The sequence below is a fragment of the Sinohyriopsis cumingii genome, chromosome 3 (genome assembly GCF_028554795.1).
Source record: "Sinohyriopsis cumingii isolate HCF-2022 chromosome 3, ASM2855479v2, whole genome shotgun sequence".
NCBI lineage: Eukaryota > Metazoa > Mollusca > Bivalvia > Unionida > Unionidae > Sinohyriopsis > Sinohyriopsis cumingii.
Genome location: NC_142963.1, coordinates 3,220,704 through 3,242,104, shown reverse-complemented (window position 1 = coordinate 3,242,104; position 21,401 = coordinate 3,220,704). Strand labels below are relative to the sequence as shown.

At 33.8% G+C, this 21,401-nt stretch overlaps 1 protein-coding gene across 3 annotated transcripts in view; it reads right to left on the bottom strand.

Moving 5' to 3' along the window:
* The window catches only part of LOC149802356 (uncharacterized), a 73,737-nt gene that overhangs the window by 10,262 nt on the left and 42,074 nt on the right, over positions 1-21,401 (bottom strand). For all 3 annotated transcript variants that reach the window (XM_089951587.1, XM_089951588.1, XM_089951589.1), the window contains 4 exons: positions 14,276-14,377; positions 8,258-8,427; positions 7,553-7,650; positions 598-626 (listed from right to left, as the gene is read on the bottom strand). In XM_089951587.1, the coding sequence (XP_089807713.1) occupies positions 598-626; positions 7,553-7,650; positions 8,258-8,427; positions 14,276-14,377 (399 nt within the window). The remainder of the gene's footprint in view (positions 1-597; positions 627-7,552; positions 7,651-8,257; positions 8,428-14,275; positions 14,378-21,401) is intronic.

Sequence of the window (21,401 nt, the reverse complement as noted above, 5' to 3'; positions counted from 1 at the left end):
ATCAATCTTTTGTTTCTTGATTATTATGACATGCTTTAAAAGGTATTTGCTCTTTTTACAATTTTAAAGTGATTTTCTTCTATTTTCTTCTTTGCTTTCATTATTGCTTATGTCAAACACATTTCTTAAGAATTAAAATCATGTCTAATATCATCATTTGGTTCATGTGTCATAAGTAGGATATGACCTTTATGCTTGGTACAGTTTGTGACAACCATATTAAATAAATAACTTTCAAATCAGAGCATGGGCTCTGAACTTATTCCATATTTCAAATACTTAACTTCATGATCTCCTTTATGTTTACTAATTACTTCCTTAACTGACAAACTTCTCTGCATCTGTATCACACAACAATGCCAGTAAAAAGCACAATAGAGCTTATGTTGACTTGTTGTTTTAAATCCTGCTGATATTAAATAAATCTTATCTGATCTTATCTGAAACTATACATGCAACAGCAATCTGTTTTGAAGAGACAGAAATACATACATTTTGAGACAGGATGTTATGTAATATTCATTGAAATGGTATGCAGTGTATTAATTGTTTGTAGAATTGTAGAACATAACTACATATACATAGAAATTACAATACCTTGGAAGCTATGCTGGACCTTGACTTTGCTGAAATTGAAAATTGAAAGTCTTTGTTGAAAGATGATGGTTACTTTTTCTACTTCAAATAAACGAGCAATTAAAATGCATGCAAACAGTAACCGAGCACATAACTTACAGGCAAAAATGAAAATTATAAATGAAAGCTAAAAAAATGTTCTCAAAATTTTGTGGGAAGTTATGTAATAGCATTAAGTCGAGGAAGTTCTGATTTGAAAAGACCACTCTGGTGGCCTAAGTGGTTAGAGCATCCACTTAGGATGCAGGAGGTCATAGGTTTGATCCCTAGCTGAGTCACATCAAAGACAAAAATGGTACTAGCAGCTGCCTCGCTTGGTGCTCAGCATTAAGAGGTTAGTGTTAGGAATGGTCAGCCTGGTGTCAGGATAATGTGACTGGATGGGACATGATGCTGAATGTGTGTAACATGATGCCCCATTGCTAGACATCACAATAAACTGCCACACTGCCGACATTGTAGCGCTATTGCTCAAACTGCTAAAGCTAAATTAAAAATTAAAAATACACAAACACTAATTTGAAGAGGTAGAATTAGAATCTAAAATGTTGAATAAATCTTAGAAAACAAGTATAATTGTAACAGAAAGTCTTTTTTAATTTGCTTCTCTTCATTACAATGGCTTCCCAATACTCACAGATATCGTTGTCCACACTTAGATGATAAATTTTGCTGGGTTGAAATTACAGGCAAATGGTAACCTTGGAGTGCCAGCCACTATGACCACTTTAAAAGCATTGTTCATACAACAGTAATTACCCTGAGTAGCCAGCACAGCTGCAGGCTCACAAAATGCATGCCGTCCACTCCTCTAATAAATGCAATATCCATTCACAGGTACAATACAGTTAAACTATACAATATCAATGTATAATCTATACATTGGACAATTTACCATCAAATAATTATAGGTTACAGCACAGGAAGATATGAACAAGTGTTTCTGAATAATACCACTTGACTTTTGGAGTGCAGTATTGCTAAGAAAAAACGAGTTTATATTTTCCCGTACCAATAAAGTAACCTTTTTATTATATACTCACTTCTCTTTTCCATTTAAGACTGAATAATAAACAGAACACACTAAAAGAAACAAAGTAACTGAATTTATGCTGGATTCCAAAGAAAATACACAACTGTAGGTTCAACAATACACCATAACAGTATTAATGCACACATAATGACATCCAGCAACCTTTAAACTTGACAGCTTAGCATGCACTCAGTCTTTCATTAAAAAAATAACTTTTTTTCATCTACTTAAACCTGAAAATTTGAGTTATATTGTGAATGAATACAACCTCGAAACAACTTTTCCAGTTGGTCTGGAATGGAGGAGATTTTTTTGTTGTTGCCAATCTAACTAAGTTCTGCTTTTCTAGTTTTAATGGACTGGATCTATTAACTATGTCAATTCTGTATGATGTACATGTTGTTGGAGGGACTGGCCTCGACACAGTGCACATGTTTCAGTTCTATCATTATTAGTTTGGAATCATAAGGTGGAAAAATATGAAATTCCTTTAATTGAAACACCCACGAAGATGCAGGATTAAATGTTGTTTGTTAGGAAATATCAAATTCATTTTGTTTTGGAGTACAGTGAATTCTCCTTTGGATTTGTGTTGGAAATGTAGTCTAAACTGCAGAACAATTTCACGCAGTTGATCAAATTTTGAACCTTGTGTAAAAAGGTATGTATGTATATTTACATTTATTGCCATTGTTCTTACCAGCTATAGACTACATATTTTATGCCTCTTAATTACATGCTCTTTGTATGAACTGCATGACTTCTATCACTACTATAAATCCAAACACTGTATCAAAAAAGTAAACAGTAAAGAACTGCAAAGCAGCTGCAGAGTGAAAGTCCATTTTGCCATTGGAAATAAGACTGCTTTGTCGTCATTGCTTGGTGGCTCCAAAGCTCTTGCTTTTCTATCAAAACCCACCTCCTCCGGTTGCATGTTTCTGTTTCAAGTTTAGTGTTTTGACTGACTTGTAAACTGGGATGTCTCTGGGGGAGAGAGGACAGCCCGTGAGCTTAATGCTTTTCTCTGCTATTTTTATAGACCCTTGAGTGCACAGGTCATAGTCTGAACCATTTGATTTGTGAATAGTTACGAATGTCTCCTACATAACTGTTTAAATAATTGGAATGGTATTTTCAATACTTTGTGTTTCACGTATGTTGTGGACATAGCAAATATCACATTAATTCATTTCTTGATTGAAAGTTTATTTTGTGACCCAGTGAACTCATCCACATCATCAACTTTATCATCTCTACTTTCAAATGGACTAAACAGCTTGTTTAGTTCATTCAGAATTAAATCTAATAAATCAAAAGCTATAGTGTCTGCTACATGAGCATATATTGTTTGTCTACAATCAAAAGTAGTTCCTAACACGATATTATTTCTATACATATGTTGTGCAGTATGAAGCTGTGGAGTATGGAAAAATACTGCATGATTCTGACAATGTAAACTAAATGTTGAAAACCTGCACCTGAGTATTGGAAGCTCTTTTTAAATTGCTCTGTTCTTGGTTTTGGTGCTAGAAGGTTTCCATGTAATATTGATCTCAACTGGTATTCTGTTGAAAAAGGCCTGAATAAGTCCTGAAGATACTCTGGTGCAGTTCCATGTAGACATTTATATAAAAGAACTGCCCTGTGAAAATTTATCCTGTCATATATTGTGAACCATTTAAGTTCTGTAAGCAATGCTTTTGAGAGATGATTAACAGATACATCTAAAATTATGTGTGTTGCTCGTGTTTATAAATCCTGTCAAGCTCAGATTTAGCACAGCTTCCCCATACATTTGAACAATAATCCATTGTTGTAAGAATATATGACTTGTAGTATAGATTTTGAGTTTCCATAGGTAAATATTTCTTGATTATGCTGAGTAGGACAGTATTGGATGACAGTGTTTTACAAAGCTTATCAACATGGTCATCCCATAATAAATTATTATCTACATACACCCCTAGAAGCTTTTCATGTTTGACATTTTCTAACGGACTATTATTTATTGCAAGAGATAGTTCAGGATTCCCTGACTTGTGTAGCTTTTGTGATGTCCCCAAAATCAAACATTTTGTTTTACCTTCATTAATTACCATCCTATTTTGTTGTGCCCAGTTGTGGACTCTAATAACGTCAGAGTTTAACATCATTTGGATAACTTCAGTATCAGAACTAGATGTATACAAGGTTGCATTGTCTACAAACAAATCTGTATTTGTGGATTCATTATTTAATGGCAGATCATTGATATAGATAAAGAAGAGAAGAGGGCCTAAAACTGAGCCTTGAGGGAAACCTGAATGAATAGTGCAAGTTTGAGAGCTAATATTACCAATGCTTTCTTACTGAGACCTTTGGTTTAGGTATTATCTAAACCAGTTTAAAGATGGATTATTGAACCTGTAACAGTTCAACTTTTGCAGCAGAATTTCATGATCAACAAGATCAAAGGTTTTCTTTAAGTCAAGGAAAACAATCCCAGTCATAAGTCCGTTATCCATTTCCTTCAGCCAAATATCAATTAATTTGGTAAGTTCTGTTTGGCACAAGTGGTACTTTCTAAATCCTGATTGCGCTTTACAATTTGTTGTTGTGGGGTTTAACGCCATTTTTCAGCACACGATAGGCCATATATGGCGGCCAGTATTAATGGTGGAGGAAGAACCCGGGGCGCTTTACAATAAACATATTTATCCTAAATTTATCTGTACTGTGAGAATGGGCCTTTTGAATAGGTTAGGATTTACAATACGGCATGCAAAAATCAATGTAGTCATAAGCTGAACACGAATACCTAATCGATGATAGTAAAGCAAAAAATGTAGGTCACAGTGACCATCTTGGTTACGAGGTTGTACAAGTGGTGCTTGCAAAGATGCAACCAATTATCAAGTTTCGTAATCCTAACAAACTTCACTGGCCCATGAAATGAACATCAAGCACAAACAAGTCAGTGAAGCTTAAATATGGCTGATAACATGGGGAGAAGTGTTTATCAAGATGGATCCTCTCACCAAATTTCTAGACAGAACACCATGTATTCAGCATGTAAAAAACCTATGTGGTTATGAGACAAAAATTTAATATAAATGGGTAAAATGTGAGATGTAGATCACAGTGACATATTATTGCTATTACATTATTCGAACAAAATATTTATCTCGAGATAAAATAAAATAAAATATTCCAGCTCAAAAGAAAATTGCAACCAAATAGTAGATAAATTTACTGTGTATGATAGTCATGTAAGTTGTACTATAAAAGCTGCAACTAAAGTGGGATGACTAAGCTTACACTGTCACAGACACACTGTCAGAGAGTCATTGATAAAATAAGTTTTGACACTGAAGCCAACAGTTTACCAGCTACACTACTGATATAATAGACATGGAATGCCAACACCAAGGTGAGGTATCTAACATCTAGCAAACATACAGCATACTTACTCTACAAATGAGAAACTATTTAGTGGAATTCAGAAATTATGTAATATTTAAACAGAAAACAAGTGCTCTCCAGAAAATCCTAGGCTGATTTGCAGTCTTACAAAGGAATGCAGTAATTACAGTTCCATTAATATAACTGTTCAGTATGGAACAGTATCTAACAGTATTTAAGAAAGTGCTTTCATGACCCATTCATAATGCTGGACAGTTTCATATATAAATGGGGACTACCATTAGTCAAGATCGTGTGCCAAAACTGGCACAAACTGTGACTGACATTTAATTCTCTTGAACCTGACATGCTGTCATGTTTCTCAAATGTTTCCAAACTTTGCTGGAGTCTTAGTATTAATTATAACTAAACTTTCCAAGACACATGTGTAAATACATAAAAACCAGGGAAAAGAAGAATGGTATTATGACTGTGGGAAGTGGACTAAGGTATCATACTGGGATTAAGTTGTTTTTTTTTATTCAAGACCTCCAACTACTAATTGGAGGAGGTAATAATCTCCTTAGATTCTGAGCTTGCACCAGGAAAAAATTCAGCAATGCAATAATATCAGATGATGCAATACCATTATTAAAACCACCAATCAAGAAAGAATAGCTATAATAAGATTTTCAAGATGGAACCATAATGATTTCAGATTTGTGTCACTGTCATTTTGGACACACTAGATACTGTAATACCTAACTCAACAAACCAAAATACTAGGCACTATTAAGAACTACATTCCTTTTCCAATAATAATACTAATAATGATAATGTAAAAACATGAAACAAAGTCAGAATAACATGAGGCAGTTCACTATGTCATAATACCTTAATGGTACTGTGAATGGAGTTTGCATGCACAAACATTGTCCATTTAATGTGTGAAGATTATTTGATGTTAAACATTGAGATGTGAGATGATGTTTGACCAATGAAACTTTGGCATATTTGATCATGTCATTTTTATCTGTCACTGAAAATATCTACCATGTGTGAATTACTTCTTCCATTCCTGAATGTATGCCACCCACTCACCATTGTTTAGATCGCAGTCTGCATTGCTTATAAATGTGTACTCTGTGTTTTATGCATTTGATAGGGTCTATTTCTAACCATATTACAACTCACTGCATCATCAGTATGTTGTACTCTCACCTGATTCGCATCAAAATTCACTTGTCCGTTTTGTTCCGTTCTACTTAATCATAGATATGAACATATAAGATTAAAAGTAAAAACGCACACCACGGACATTGAGAGGACAGCTTAATTCTGTCTAAATTTTGTGTTCAGAAGGATTTTTCCATGCAGTTTGAACCGTTGACTTGGTTACCACCATGGCTAACCCTGAGAAGGACAACCATTGATGGGCTAACTAAGGTCATGTGACATGAATAGGAGTCTATAAATATGAGTGCAGACAGTGCACTGGCAGAGAGCTGTCAGCGCGGCAAAGTATGAACATCTAAGTAGAAAAGAATTTCGGCCATGTATTCTAAAACCATCATTTTTATATTTTTACATAACCAATATTAACTTTGGCACTTTAAAAACTGAATCAAATTGTTATGAGAAATTTTAAATAGATTTATTACATGATTGCTATTGAATTTAAATGCTTTATAATTATTATATAATTCTTTATAAAGCTGCTGCTATCTCCCACCACACTGCATAAGTACACTTCTAGTACTAAAATTATTTTTTTCATTGAGATCACGCTATGTCAGAATGTGTTACAGTCAATCTAATGAATTCAGCTGTTAATACACACATGAATTTAATAATATAATTAATTTCACCATAATATGGTGTATTATAACGTTGTCTTTTAGCATTTAGACAAACAAGTCTGCTCTATATTTCCAGAAATTTAGCTTTGTGACAGACACTGTTTATGTAAAGTCACTATGCGAGATTGAAAAGCATGTTCTATCTCATTTTTTTAAGTTATACAATTCATTTTTAAGTCCTGAACTCTGGTCTTTTCGACATTTAACACACAGGGTGTTACAATATCATAAGAGTCATGAAGTGAAAACAGCAAGATAGTATGACCATTTGTTCAGAAGTAGTAGTGACAGCAACATTTTCAAGAGGTTGCCACAGTGGCTATACTGGATGTATGTGAAGCACAATTTTAATTTAGCACCAATTATACCTTGGAATGAATGCTTTGGAAAAGTTTCATGGCAAATCCACCCACAGGTTAAGGAGCAAAAGTGAAAAAACTGGTGCTGACATATAACACACTGGACGAAGGACAAAATACACTGGACAACAGACAGATGATGGTGCTTGGCCATCACATAAAGTTTTCTGACTGATGATAAGTAGAGCTACAATATGACTTTGGATAAAGGCTATGGAAAGACAACATAAGGCATAAAGACTGACGTAAATGATCCAATGTAAAGAAGAGTAAGTTCTCACCTGACTGTGGCCTTGACCTTGTAGACGAGGTAAGAGATGGCTTACGTGGTGTTATGATGCTCTCATCATCATCATCTTCTCTTTCTCTAGATGACCACCTATATGCACAAAGAAATTTTTTAATTTACTATGACACTGGATGAAAGAAATAGTGACACGCAAGCAGAAGGATCAGGGGAGGCAAGTGCTGCAAACCATATGTAAACATCCATATTGATTAAAAACACAACAGAAGAAACAAAATTTTATCTTAACTAGAATGCCATCTGCAGATGCAAACCCAGTCCACTTTCTCTAGTGCTAATTTTATAAGAAATAACTACTTGAGGGATGAGACTTTTCAGCATCTCATTAACCTACTGCATTTTAGGGCATACATATATACACACACGTACAGACACATACACCCGTCTGCAATTTGGATAGTACAAGTCAACAAGGTTTGATACTATTCAGACATTCTGCCAAGTCTTAAATACAAGCCAATCCTAACTGTTCATACCAGACATACTGGAAGCATGAAGATCCTACTTTATATACTGTTAAATCTTCAGAAATATACAAAAGTCTACACAAAATATATAGGACAGAACAAAGATACGACATACATTTTTTACACTCATAATTCATGTTGTGGGATTCAAAATCAAAACAAAAGATTTTTCGAAATGTATTGGTTTCTTTCACTAATTTTTTTTAACTCACTCTTCAATGTTTCTTTTTCTCAGCTGGTGACCTCTGAACGCAGACTGAAGTAAGGCCACATCATCATCATAATCTGTTGTTGCCGTGGATTCTGTGTCACTTTCATAATATTGCATACGTTTCTGCCTTGAACAATGAGCCTTTAATGCTGCACCAATCAGCTCAGCTGCCTGAAGCAAAATTAAACGATTAATGACATGACATCTTTAGAGGTTTTGTGAATTGATAATCCTCATTTTGCTTATAAATAAATAACTCCTTGAAAAAAACTGATGTTTATTCTTACTTATCAAGCAATATATGTGTGTACATATGGTTGGATGAAAGTAATATTAGATGCTTCTTCAACATTATTGGTAGGGCATAAGAAATTCAAATTATAACCAGTTTATTTATTTCTTTGCTTACAATATTTCAAGGATATTATATATCATGTTTGTATCTTTCTATATCTGGGTATTACTTTATCTGTAATTAGGCTATTACTTTATTTGTAATCATGGTATTACTTTATCTGTAATCATGGTATTACTTTATCTGTAATCAGGGTATTACTTTATCTGTAATCAGGGTATTACTTTATCTGTAACCAAGGTATTACTTTATCTGTAATCAGGGTATTACTTTATCTGTAATCATGGTATTACTTTATCTGTAATCATGGTATTACTTTATCTGTAACCAGGTTATTACTTTATCTGTAATCAGGGTATTATAGAGATTCCTTGCTGTCAAGGATCTTGACATAAGTTGCATAACAGTTATGCTTTATTTATATGTAATGTGTAATGTGAGTAGTGGTTGGAATCAAAGTAACAATAATAGCCTTAAACAAATTGTCGTTTTGTTATATGAAATAGAGTAACTTACTTTGGGTATCAGTCTCATTTAATAATGGAATGACATCAGATCACGCTTGACCATTGGGGTCTTATGAGATTGACGTTCTTCCATTATCAAAATCAACAAGACACAAGTACCCAGGTTAAGTTACTACAATGATAACCAGTATTAATGAACCCAGTAAAAGACATCGACTTGAAGGTCATACAGTAATCAACATTCCATTGAATGTAGCCTTGCTCTATCAGTTACAAAAATCTGAATACAACTAAGTCTAATAAATCTATAACAGCTGTTTGTTCTTATGAAAGTTAGATTAATGACATCAATGAATATACTGTCTAAATGTGAAATAATATTTGATTCTTCTTCCTATGATAGAAGAAAGGTGAATTAGTATGACTTTCTATATCTAACAGTTTTTTTAAGAACTGATTAAGAGTTTACGTTTAAAATGGTTTCTGGTCTAATGTAACTCGTTCATTCTTAAACAAAGTGCTTTGCTTATAAATATGAATCCGATCACCAACAGGAGCACATTTAGAGTAGCCAACAATACAGAAACTTGTATGGAAGAAAATAAAGAATAACTCAAACCTGACTAATCACATTACAGTGAAGAATATACCAATTTTCATGTGTTGGTAAAAGATAAAGTGGGTATCATGAACATAAATCTTAATAACAAAACACTTTCAAGAATGAAAGTTAGGTCATAGTATCCTAGTTTGGTACTGATAAGTTAACCCTCCTTGTGATGCATCCTAAGCTGCATGAGTGTAGATGAAATATGGTTCAAGATATTCAGGGTGTAATGATTGAGTAGGTAAAAACACAAAGTTACTCAAGCATGAAAATTAAGGTACACTGACCTAGTTTTGATATATAGATTATCCACTCTAATATGCATCCACACTGTAAAATATGGGGGTGGGTGGGTTGTGCTGTGTTTGGTTTGGTGTTTTACAACACATCAATGTCATGTCAAGCCAAGGCAAGTAAAGTAAAGTACCTTGCCCAAGGACTCACCAAAGTAGCCAATATGTGCTGATCAGATGGTGCAAATCAACCCACAACCTTCTTGACACAAGTCCAATGCATTAACCAATTAGCCCACATGGCTCATAATAGAATCTAAGATATAACTGGGGATGACAAGAACAAATAGCTGATAATATAAAATCCAGTCCAGTGTGAAAACCGGGTCATACTGACCATGTTTTGGTGTGAATGAGTTACTCTGAAAGATATGCAACCACATATCATGGGCCCATACTGCTGAGGGTATAACAAATGGAATGTTGACAATGCAAAAATGTTAGTCATGCATAACAATTTTGTTTGGGTTGAGTTACTTTTCTTGAGATACATCACATAATGCCAATTGTCATGAGTACCAGTTGTTATTGTTTCAGCACAAAATAGACTAGTAAAATAAGATTCATTATATTAAGATATAATGAACAGACAGCTTAAAGTAGTGAAGTCACTCAAGCTTTCAGCAGCAAATAATAATCCAGTGACCTAGTTTAAATATATCACAGCTGCTTTATGATGCATTCACAAACCTATTTTCATAAATATTCATGAAATAGGATCGAGCTATATCCACCCAAACCTCCCAACTTTGCTGGTGAGAAAGCTTGCCAGTAGCTTCTCATGGGTTGGTGGTTCCTTCCAGGGTTTTCAGTGTTCTTCCTCCACTATTAATACTGGCCGCCATGTATAGCCTATCATGTGCTGAAAAATGGCGTTAAACCCCAAAACAACAACAACAACGAAAGAGTGAAAACAAAAAGCTTTTAAAAATTTAACAAATAATTTAATTCCCTGGAAAAACAATGTAAAAATAAAAAAAAATAAGAACTTATGGTTTTAAGAAATCAAATCCAGAAATAATCCAAGAATAATCCATGAATTAAATTTTAGAAGTCCTAGTAATGAAATGTTCTAATGAATTCAAGTTCAAGTCCCGATGAAAAATCCAAAATAGAAGGCAATGATGTATACTGTAACTAGTATTGTGCTGTTGTGCCTATAGTTCTTTGTTGTTTCACAAACAATATACTGGTGTTTGAATTTCAAAATAAAATTTCAAGCAATGTCTTTGTCCAAGAATTCTGTAAGAGCACTCAAATAATTCCAGGAAAAAGAATTAATCTTTTAGAATCCAAATAATTTGAATAAAAATTAAAATGTAACTCCAAACTGGTCACAAACAAACACTTTCCAGTGTAAAAGCCTAACTAACTCCACTATAGACATAGGTTATACAGTCAAATAAGGTGCAAAATAGATACTCATATGAGGGTTGCGTGATCACATTCCAGAACAGTTTAGAAGCTATTTACATGTCTAATGTCACGTAATCCAGTACAGCCTCCATCTCACCCTATGTATCCCACAATAAAAATAAATTAAAAAAAGTTGTTTACTTGATTCTCAATCAAGGCCAGCAACTAAGTCAGCAAAAAGATACAAAGTTCTACTTTTAGGTGTTTTCAACTAAACAGTCAGGTCAAACTAATTTCTGGAAAGTATCCAATTCCAGTAAACAAAATTACATTACTTAACATGTAATGAAATAAAAATAAAAAGATTTTAAAACTTACAAACAATTAAATTAAATCAAATATAAATTAAATCAAATATAAATAACACATCAAAATGCGAATCAGGCCTTTGGGAATGTGTCAAATGGTTGATCAAGACTCATTTTGGGTGCATTTAATCATATGGCTCTTTCTGAGTGAATGTTCCTAGAATAATAAAGTAAAATCATTTCAAATGTGCACAGAACATCTGTAACTTGAACTGTATCATTAGTTGAATTGTCTACACACAAATATGCAGCTTATCTTGATTTATTATGTGCATTTGACAATATCAGTTTTGACTAAATATCCACCATGAGTATGATGTGTATCCCGATTTATTATGTGCATTAGGCAATATCTCAGTTTTGACTAAATATCCAACATGAGTATGATGTGTATCCTGATTTAATATGTGCATCAGACAATATCTCAGTTGTGACTAAATATCCAACATGAGTATGATGTATATCCTGATTCATTAAGTGCATCAGACAATATCTCAGTTGTGACTAAATATCCAACATGAGTATGATGTGTATCCTGATTTATTAAGTGCATCAGACAATATCTCAGTTGTGACTAAATATCCAACATGAGTATGATGTCTATCCTGATTTATTATGTGCATTAAACAACATCTCAGTTTTGACTAAATATCCACCATGAATATGATGTGATCTGTGACATGAATAGAATCCCTGCTTTAATTGGTCATGAACATAGTTATTTGAAAACATTTCTTAAGTCAATCTTCTGTGATGGAGGTCAGACAAACTATATTTCAAAGTACAGTGTAAAAGAGTATTTTTCAAGGCAATAAATTATCTTCCAAAAAGACAAATTACCTAACATTATATCAATAATAAAACAAGTATATCAATTAATAAACTATCAGATAATCAAGCCAGCCCTAATTCAAATATGATATATTTTCCTGTGCATAATTCTGACAGCAGTTTTACTGGGACATTGTTTTTACTTGTTTAAATTAATCAATTTAAAATTATCACCAGCAAGTTGAGAGCAAACAACATGATTTTGCTGTCACAATTACTCACAAACTCGCATGAACACATCCAAAATGTGTTTGAAAAATGTTAAACTGCAAATCCACTCAATGTGTGCTAGATAAGTCATATTTTTTAACAGAATTAGAATGCTGGCTTGAAATACTTGAACACTGATAAAATCTTGCCTAGATGATTTATATGCTTGTAGAATTGACCCATACTGCAAGGACAGACACAGCATGATTCAAAGAGGAATTAGCAAAGCACTAAAATCTCAGAACTGGCACCATTTTACAAAGTAATGTATGTTCAGTAACACAATAATTGTATGCCAGAATTATTACCTTTTTTCTGAAAATGAAGAAAACTTAAAGTAGTAAACAATGATAATGCCAGAAAAATTTTAAACAGAAAAGTATCTGTTTCCGAAATAAAGTTCTCTATCACAATGAATTTTTTTAATGAAACTTGAATTTACTCCAAAATGCAACTACCATAAAAAAATTTAGTATTGAAACTACAACACCAAATAAACTTACATTTTAGAAAAACATTGAATTTTACTATTTTTGTCTATGGTGTTTACAACATTAAAAATGAAGGTAAAAGTATATAAAACTAAGCTAAGGAAAAGAACATGCATAAATGTTGAAAAATAGTAAAATTCCTAATGACTACATCAGAAAACACAGTGCTAGCTGAAAGTGGTAACAACTTGGAGGATTGGGATTCAGGCCAGTACTTATTTAGGTAAGAGTCAATTCATATGTATGACTGTCAGATTTGCCAATGCTGTTTCACCCTCCCCATTAACAAAACACAGCAGTCAAAGGTTCTGATTTTTGTAAATACTTTATGCCCATGTTTTCTTACACAGGCATTTCATAAAATGTTTGTACTAATAAAAATAAGGCTTAGTTATCATATCAGTAAACATTCCTAACTGTTACTGTTTTGCCCATACTGTCTACCCAACTGCCAACTCCATACACCCAAATCTGCAATGACATAATGTCTCATTGGAACAAATTCTACGCTATTTACAAATGGGAAATTAGAGGTACTTACATGCTTTGTCATAGCAAATTCCCAGACTTTGTATTATATGCCTCCATCTCCAAATCAACTTTACTATATGCCTGCCACTGACCTTACTCCACTCCATCTCCAAATCAACTTTACTATATGCCTGCCACTGACCCTACTCCACTCCATCTCCAAATCAACTTTACTATATGCCTGCCACTGACCCTACTCCACTCCATCTCCATAATGTAATCCAAATATATACACACCCTCCTTGTACAGATGCATGTACAAAATTTCAATACAGAATAAAAAAATGCAACTGTCACTGTAATTTTTGTATATTTGACCTTTAACTTCCTTCTAAGGACCCAAGCACAGATGTCTAAAAACCATCCTCCTCTCAAAGATGGTCACTACATGGCTAACCAAGGTTTAGGAGAGATCATTGCAGACAGATGGATTGTATCAGATTATCCCTTAACTAAAGCAATGTCAATAACTTTAATCTAATTGTTTGTTAAACTGAAGCCTTTGTTTACCTCATCCACTTCCTCTTCATTTTTGTGGAACTTATACTGCGTCCATTGATTCTGGATTCGTCTAGCGGCCCGGTTTCGTTGGAAAGCTAATATTTTTTCTTCCTAAAAGGTGCAGGAAAAATGAAGAGTTCATGCATGGTGCAAATAAAGAAAGAAAGTACAAGAAAAAAAGACTACCAAGAGTTTTAAGGTAATGTATATAATTGTCCAAAATAGGAAAATTGCAAAGATTTTCATATATCTTTTAGCAAAGGTAATATATGTTTAAAGTGAATCTCTTATGACTTCATAAAACAACCTTTTTTATAGCTCTAATTCATTATTTCCATATTATGATGCATATATGGCACTTCAATGAGTACACAAATTCAACTGGTTTCTATTGTAAATTTGTTTCGAGTTTTAAAAATTAAAGCAGTCAGTGCATCTGTCTCTTCTATATTCAGATTTTTAAAATATGATGGCAAATTTTTTCACCAAATCTTGTAAACAGGCCCAGACCCTTCCATTTGGGGAAAAACCTTCACAATTCATGTTCCTGTGAAACCTAATTTCCAGGAGCAACAGTTCCGAGTTCTGCACCATCTGAAAATAAGTTGCTGTTGGAAATAGGCACAATGGCTAACAAAACATAGCATGGTCACAGTCAACAGGCACATCTCAAGATGGTGGCCATATTATTTAAGAATATTTCATGCCAATCGATAAACAACCGTGGGACTATTTGGGTTCACAACATTGTGTGCTGGTCAGACTGGTGGAAATGAGGATTTTGACACAACCCCCCCCCCTTTATTGGGAGTATAAAGACAGCAATCAAAAGAAAGGCTGATTCCCTGGCACAGCTATTTTATATTATGTGACCTTGAACTTTCATCTATACTCAAAGACTCAATAGTGAGCTGCCCTTCCTCAAATATAATGCAACTATTAAGCTGATTAAAAATGGGTGCAGGAACTTGAGAAAAGTAGACTTATCATGTGGAACCAAAATAAAAATTTAGCTCCTGACCTTCACCACTGATTTATGGACTAAAGAATCAATAGGCATGTTCCTCTGCCCAAACATGAACTATCTATGGAGTCAGAATTCAATCCAGTAAACTTGACTGATCAAGTGAAAAGTAAAAATGTTAAAATGCTGGTGCCAATGACCATGGTCTTTCATCTCTCAACTTTAGAATCCAAAGAGAACTACCTCTAAAGTTTGATCAAATTTTGGTACAGTAAATTTGACTTATCATGCAGAAATGAAAATCACACTTTCAGTCCCAGTGACAACGTAAATGGACCTAGCAGCACCAAAATCAATATGCTCTGAGGTTTGAGAAAAAAAGGCTACAGCACACTTAAGTTGTGTTATGGAAACCACCTTGTTTACAGGACAGATAGTCAGACATCATCATGGGTCTATCCCTCCCACACCTTTGGTAGAGGGGATAAAAATCGTCAGACCATGATAACAAAAATATTCAGCTGATGTCAATTATGTTTGACAAGTTTCAGTTAAATCATCAAAATTAAGAAAACTACAAGAATTCTTTATATATATATATATATATATATATATATATATATATATATATATATATATATATATATATATATATATATATATATATATATATATATATGTATATCAGGGATTTACAAATTTTCTGAGTCAGCTTGCCCCATGGAAGCTGACTGTAAAACTGAACTTGCCCTTGTGAAAATTGAGTATGCCTCAGAAAGTTTGAAAATAGTTTTGAAATAGGTAGATTTTCAAGAGAGAGATATAAACACAAAATAAAAATATAAAAACCAATAACAGAGCTGCATTAATTTAATTTTAGCCATTCTTCTGTAAAATGAGTTCATTAGTGCTAGAAATCTGTCAAGTTTCCTTCTTTTGCCTAAGCAAGATAGCTGACTCATTTCATCAACTACAGCAAGAACAGTGAAAGCCAGACTCTTTATAATGATCAATTTATACTCACAACGGAAAGATTTTTGAACACTGATTTTATCAATGTACTTCACTACTATCCTTCAGTCTTGAAATCACTGACATGCATCAAAGTGATTGACAAACTGACTTTTGAGACTCAGAACACCTATTTTTATCCATTTAACTGTTTGCCAGGCAGAAATTATATATTTGTCTCTTGTTAATTACCACATAAACAACAGGTCATAAAGACCATATGCTACATTTTTGATTCACTGATCATGCATTGAATGAAATCCTAGTGGTTAATCATTCGTGATGAGTACCTTTGACTTCCAAACACAATGGTCAATGAAATCTCACAAGTTATATTATTAATAATTGACACCTTATTCCCATAAAGATGGCAACACGCATCAAACAATCTTTAGACTTGGCCAGCTAACAAACTGCCTGAGACAGTTAGGAACCTGAATGTCAGATAATCCTGGATACATATAAATATTATGATTAAAATGTAACTGGTAAATTAGAATATCAATATTTATTCTTTATCAGAACTGGCAATAATTAATAATAGTAAATATTCACATTACCATACCTGTGTGAGAAAATGCAAGTGACCTTGACATTGGCTACAAGATGGAAATATGTACTGTAGCATTGCAAATGGAATACTAACATTCCCCAGGTGAAGATTTTGGACTTGTTATATATAAAGAAACATCAAAAAGAAAAATAAGTAAGGAAAACATGAAAGAGTGACGACAATTTGATATAAACGTGTTGACATCATATTAATAATATCTGTCAAGTTTCAAAACACTCCATGGAATGATGTGAGAGTAGTTGCACACACATTTTAGGATGTACACACATTTACAGGGATTGACGGACAAGCATAATGCTATATGCTTCTGCCATATTCATGGTGATGGTGGAGGCATACAAAATTAAAGACATCAATATTAAAATCTTACAAGGATGAAAATTGACTTCATAAAATACTAACTTTATGGAGAAATTATACCTGTATATATTTATCGATATTAATTTAGGTTAAATAATGAAATTCATGATTAATTTGATGATAAACTCTAAATAATACAGATTATTTAGCTACTTCATCAAAAACAATTTCATTTTCAATTTAAATAATCATCCTCTTCACAGCCTTTTAATAATTATATCACAAATGTACTAGCCTAATTCTGGTAGATTTCCTACAGTATGTATAGACATGAGTCTCTGTACTAGCCTAATTCTGGTAGATTTCCTACAGTATGTATAGACATGAGTCTCTGTACTAGCCTAATTCTGGTAGATTTCCTACAGTATGTATAGACATGAGTCTCTGTACTAGCCTAATTCTGGTAGATTTCCTACAGTATGTATAGACATGAGTCTCTGTATTAGCCTAATTCTGGTAGATTTCCTACAGTATGTATAGACATGAGTCTCTGTACTAGCCTAATTCTGGTAGATTTCCTACAGTATGTATTGACATGAGTCTCTGTACTAGCCTAATTCTGGTAGATTTCCTACAGTATGTAATGACATAAGTCTCTGTATTAGCCTAATTCTGGTAGATTTCCTACAGTATGTATTGACATGAGTCTCTGTATTAGCCTAATTCTGGTAGATTTCCTACAGTATGTATTGACATGAGTCTCTGTGCTAGCCTAATTTGGTTGATTTCCTACAGCATGTATTGACACGAGTCTCTGTGCTAGCCTAATTTGGTAGATTTCCTACAGTATGTATTGACATGAGACTATGTATTAGCCTAATTCTGGTAGATTTCCTACAGCATGTATTGACACGAGTCTCTGTGCTAGCCTAATTTGGAAGATTCCCTACAGCATGTATTGACATGAGACTATGTATTAGCCTAATTCTGGTAGATTTCCTACAGCATGTATTGACATGAGCCTCTGTGCTAGCCTAATTTGGAAGATTCCCTACAGCATGTATTGACATGAGACTATGTATTAGCCTAATTCTGGTAGATTTCCTACAGCATGTATTGACATGAGTCTCTGTGCTAGCCTAATTTGGAAGATTCCCTACAGCATGTATTGACATGAGACTATGTATTAGCCTAATTCTGGTAGATTTCCTACAGCATGTATTGACATGAGTCTCTGTGCTAGCCTAATTTGGAAGATTCCCTACAGCATGTATTGACATGAGTCTCTGTGCTGGCCTAATTCTGGAAGATTTCCTACAGCATGTATTGACATGAGACTATGTATTAGCCTAATTTGGTAGATTTCCTACAGCATGTATTGACGTATTGACATGAGTCTATGTATTAGCCTAATTTGGAAGATTCCCTACAGTATGTATTGACATGAGACTATGTATTAGCCTAATTCTGGTAGATTTCCTACAGCATGTATTGACATAAGTCTCTGTGCTAGCCTAATTTGGTAGATTTCCTACAGTATATATTGATGTATTGACATGAGTCTATGTATTAGCCTAATTTGGTAGATTTTCTTGAGCATGTATTGACATGAGTCTCTTGAAGGGACTTATGCTCTACTGGTCAAACAGAATTTCCAGAATTTCAGGATAAGACCACTTCTTCCTTTTAACTGCCATGTGTCAGTAATAACAATGACTTGGAATCAGCTGCTGTGGATGTCAGACTGGAACCATTTTAATTTAGGCCCAAGAAAACATCATAAAATATCTTCTGGTGGAAACCCCATGTTGTTATAACTTTCAATTTTGGAGAAGTAACAATAACAAGATTTTCAAAATGACTGCCATGGTAGCCACAATAGATATCAGATAGTATAATATCGATATGACCATTCATTCAGAAGTAGTGATATGATATTCAGTATGGCCATGGTGGCAGCCATATTGGCTATCTGAGCATTTACATTTTTATTTATGACCAATTAGACAATACAAATCATTTAGTAAAAATAAAACATGTTGATATGACCATCAAATCAAGAAGAGTGGTAATAACTGACCAGCATAATTTGCATTTAGGACCAAATAGACATAATAACAAATCTACAGATGAAAATAATCTACAGATGAAAATCCAATGTCAATATAGCTTTCTACTCAAGAGAAGTCAAAATAGCAAGATTTTCAAGATGGCTGCAGTGGCAGCCATACTGGACATGAGATCAGCAGCATTTTCATTTAGGACCAACTACACATCATAAAGTCTTTAAGTGAAAAACCCATACTAATATGACAATCTATTTAGGGAAAAACCCATGCTTATATGACCATCTATTTAGGGGGCGCTCACCAGTTAATATGTACTTTTGAGAGAGTGACGTACGTAAGATGAAGTAGTTCGCATTTAAAACATGCACAATGGAGAGAATGTTGGCATACCTCTATGCTACATTAATGTAATGTGGATGATATTTCTTTGGATATTGTACTTTTGGAAATTTTACATGATTTAAGCACATTGCTAACTAAAATGACTGCTCCCGTATTAAAATAAGGAAAATGAATTTTGCCAGACTAGACAATACCAGCTTCTGAAAGTGCAATGAATGAATTACCAAATATATAAAATGTAAAAAAAGTTATCGGCTCTTTTTTATACAATTTACCTCTGAAGTTCAGGAAGTGAAAATGACCAAGTAGAGCTAGCCCTCTTTTGAAAGGTGCACATCTGAAGTAAGGCCAAGATATATACTCTATAACCCATAGTACACCCATCAATGATACACCAAAATAAAGGGAATTAAAGGTTCTTTGAATTATACCTAAGATATACAAGGTCTTTTTTAAATAGCCAGTATAACCAGTGAGGAAAGCCGGGGAAATTCTTTTTCTTTAAAATCCTAACCTATGCAAAATACGAAACTGTAGAGCGCCACCTTAGGGAAAATCCCATGCTGATATGACAATCTGTTTAGGGAAAAACCCATGCTGATATGACCATATATTTAGGAAAAAAAACCATGCTGATATGACAATCTGTTTAGGGAAAAACCCATGCTGATATGACAATCTGCCTAGGGAAAAACCCATGCTGACATGACAATCTGCCTAGGGAAAAACCCATGCTGATATGACAATTTGCCTAGGGAAAAACCCATGCTGATATGACAGTCTATTAAGGAGAAGTGGTGATAACAAGATTTTCAAAATGAAGACTGTTCATGTTCAAGTGGCACCATCTTTACTTAAGATCAACTAGACCACTGGATGAATGTGTGTGTAAAGTTTCATGGAAATAACTTAAGTTATTAAGGATGAGTAGGAATACAAACTTAAACTAACTACTGGATATCTGGACAACAGACAACAGACCATACAATAAGATCATAAGGTCTATGACCAGTAGAACTAAAAATTAACTGGTTAAGAGCAAAAGTGGAAATAAAGAGACAAATGTAGAAAGTTCTTCAGTCCCATAGAAAAGAATTAGGAAGAATGAAGAACAAAAGAAGAGAGAATGGTTTGTGCTTTGCTTCCAAAGAACAAAAGTCGCAGTCTTCTTCACACATGCATATAATTATCACAAACACAAACTTCATGGAATACTGAAAAATATTCCAAATTAATGTGAAGATATAAATTGACAAGCAGGTTTTACCCATTACTGCTTGAAATGCTACGGCAGAATGCTTGACAATGATAGCAACTCATAAACTACAAGGTAGGAGCATGGGATACAGTTAATAAACAAATTGTAAGCTGAGCTGATCACAAGCCACATCAACTGACAAAACATTACATAATTATGTCTTCAACAAATCCATGACTTTAACAAACAGTTTCGTAAGCTAAGGATCTGATTCAATACAAAGTTTAATGACTTTGTATCAATGAATATTTTTCTCATGGAATTTAGTTTAATTCACTCTGTTTTTATAGAGAATATTTTCATGACATCACCAGTAATCAGCAAATCAGACACTACATTTTCAGGTCCAGGTGTATATTTAGAGAGGTTCTCAACTTAAGGTTTATCTTGTTATGTCCATGAGCATCCAAGACGAATATAACTACTCCAAGGTACTGTATATACTCACTTAAGTCAAACAATAAAGATCTTGATCTGCCGTAGCATACTGCACCTGCAGATCAAGGTTGATGTTGTTTGTTCTACTGATTACTCCTAACAAACTGCACAGACCCAGATCTGCCACTGCATTATGTGATGGCAGATCTGGGTTTATGCAGTTTGCAGTTTGACTTGCC